Below are 1,552 nucleotides of genomic sequence, written 5' to 3'. Positions count from 1 at the left end.
TACTCCAGTAATATAATCTTGCCACACTTATGTTCTGAAATCAGTTTGGTACACACTGACATCTCTTTGTACAGTAGTCCTTTTAGTTCCTGGAAAGCCACTCCCTTTTGTCACCTAGTAACTTTTTAATAGTCAACATCAAGCTCAGAGTTTCAGAGCTAGGTACTTGATTTTTCAGTAGGACTAGGATGCAACATTTTTCTTATGCCCTGATTAAGTTACAAACTGAAGCTACAATATTTTGGAAGTGTTCTGAATGTGAGAAGTTACAATAATATTTTCTATATTTAAAAATGGAAGTAGCTGAATGTAAGATAACAGCTGGTACAGATAAACCAAGTCAAGTACTGGAACAGATTTGGCATCTAAACCTAATGATAAGAGAAACACTTCTAAAGAGTGACCTTCAAGATAATGAAGCTACAGCAGAGTATGTGCCTAGATTAATCTTTCTCATGCAAGAGCTCAGCAGTTCCCTCAGCCAAAAGCTACAACACAATACAGAGATCCTACAAGACACCTGCCAGCTATTGAATACTCTTCAGAACAAACACAAGCAATTGGTTTCAAGTCAAGGCAAGTAAAGATGAGTTTAACATAAAGAGAATTTATTTAATATGTAATAAGCCAAATTTTTCCCTCTGACGCTCATGTGAAGTCACATTTTACATTCATTGGAACTTCAATATTTGTTCTTTCAGTAGAATATATTTTACTTTTTTTTCTCTATGTATTTTTCTGAAGAGACAGTGAGTTAAAAAAAGGTTTCCATGTAGAATAATGAATTAAACTTAATTAATATAAAGTTTCCTTATCTATATTGGTTTGCATTATTATTTGTATTAAAAAAACAAGTAAGGGCCAATTCTTGGCTCTTCTGCCCTCTGGTCCTGCACAGCTCAAGCAAACCAGAAAGTCTTCCTCCAATCTTTCCTGAGGAAACTAAATTACTCTAGATTTTTCCCTTCTTAATGCACTGTTAAACTAGTCTGCTAATAGTACTTAATTACACAAATTTACATTTAATGGGTCAATTATGTGATTTAGTGTGGGATTCACATTAAAAATAGTTTCCTGAACAAAGGATAGCATACTTTTGCAAACCAAAAATCTCCCCAAAATCCCACCACATCAAAAATATTTAGCAAAATATAGCAGAAAAATACAATTTCTGCATTTAATAATATTCTAGTTTAGCACACCAGGATTAAGAAACTGAGAGATATAATTTCCTGACTCAGATCTTCAGCTATGCCCGTACTTATGAATCGTAGCTCTATGGATTTTGTAAGATATCCAAGATCATACAAGAGCTTTCTAGTGAGAAAAGACCTGTTTGCAATTGGGAAAACCAAACTATGTCTATGTGATCTGTATTAGCTACTTTTCATTCATTCAGAACTCTCTGGGTACGTCTACACTACAAGATTAATTCAAATTTAGATAATTCGAATTTGGGAAACAGATTGTATAAATTCGATTGTGCGCGGCCACACTAAGCACATTAATTCGGTTTTTAACCACATTAATTCGGTGGTGTGCGGCCACACTA

At 34.1% G+C, this 1,552-nt stretch overlaps 1 protein-coding gene across 1 annotated transcript in view; it reads left to right on the top strand.

The window, feature by feature from the left end:
- Positions 1–293: 293 nt before the first annotated feature.
- The window catches only part of DTHD1 (death domain containing 1), a 37,813-nt gene continuing 36,554 nt past the window's right edge, over positions 294–1,552 (top strand). The window contains exon 1 of the mRNA XM_024210418.2: positions 294–576. Coding sequence (XP_024066186.2) covers positions 294–576 — 283 coding nt within the window. The remainder of the gene's footprint in view (positions 577–1,552) is intronic.

This window comes from Terrapene carolina, unplaced genomic scaffold (genome assembly GCF_002925995.2).
Source record: "Terrapene carolina triunguis isolate 2854851 unplaced genomic scaffold, T_m_triunguis-2.0 Scaffold66, whole genome shotgun sequence".
NCBI lineage: Eukaryota > Metazoa > Chordata > Testudines > Emydidae > Terrapene > Terrapene triunguis.
This window is presented reverse-complemented; position numbering and strand designations above follow the sequence as displayed.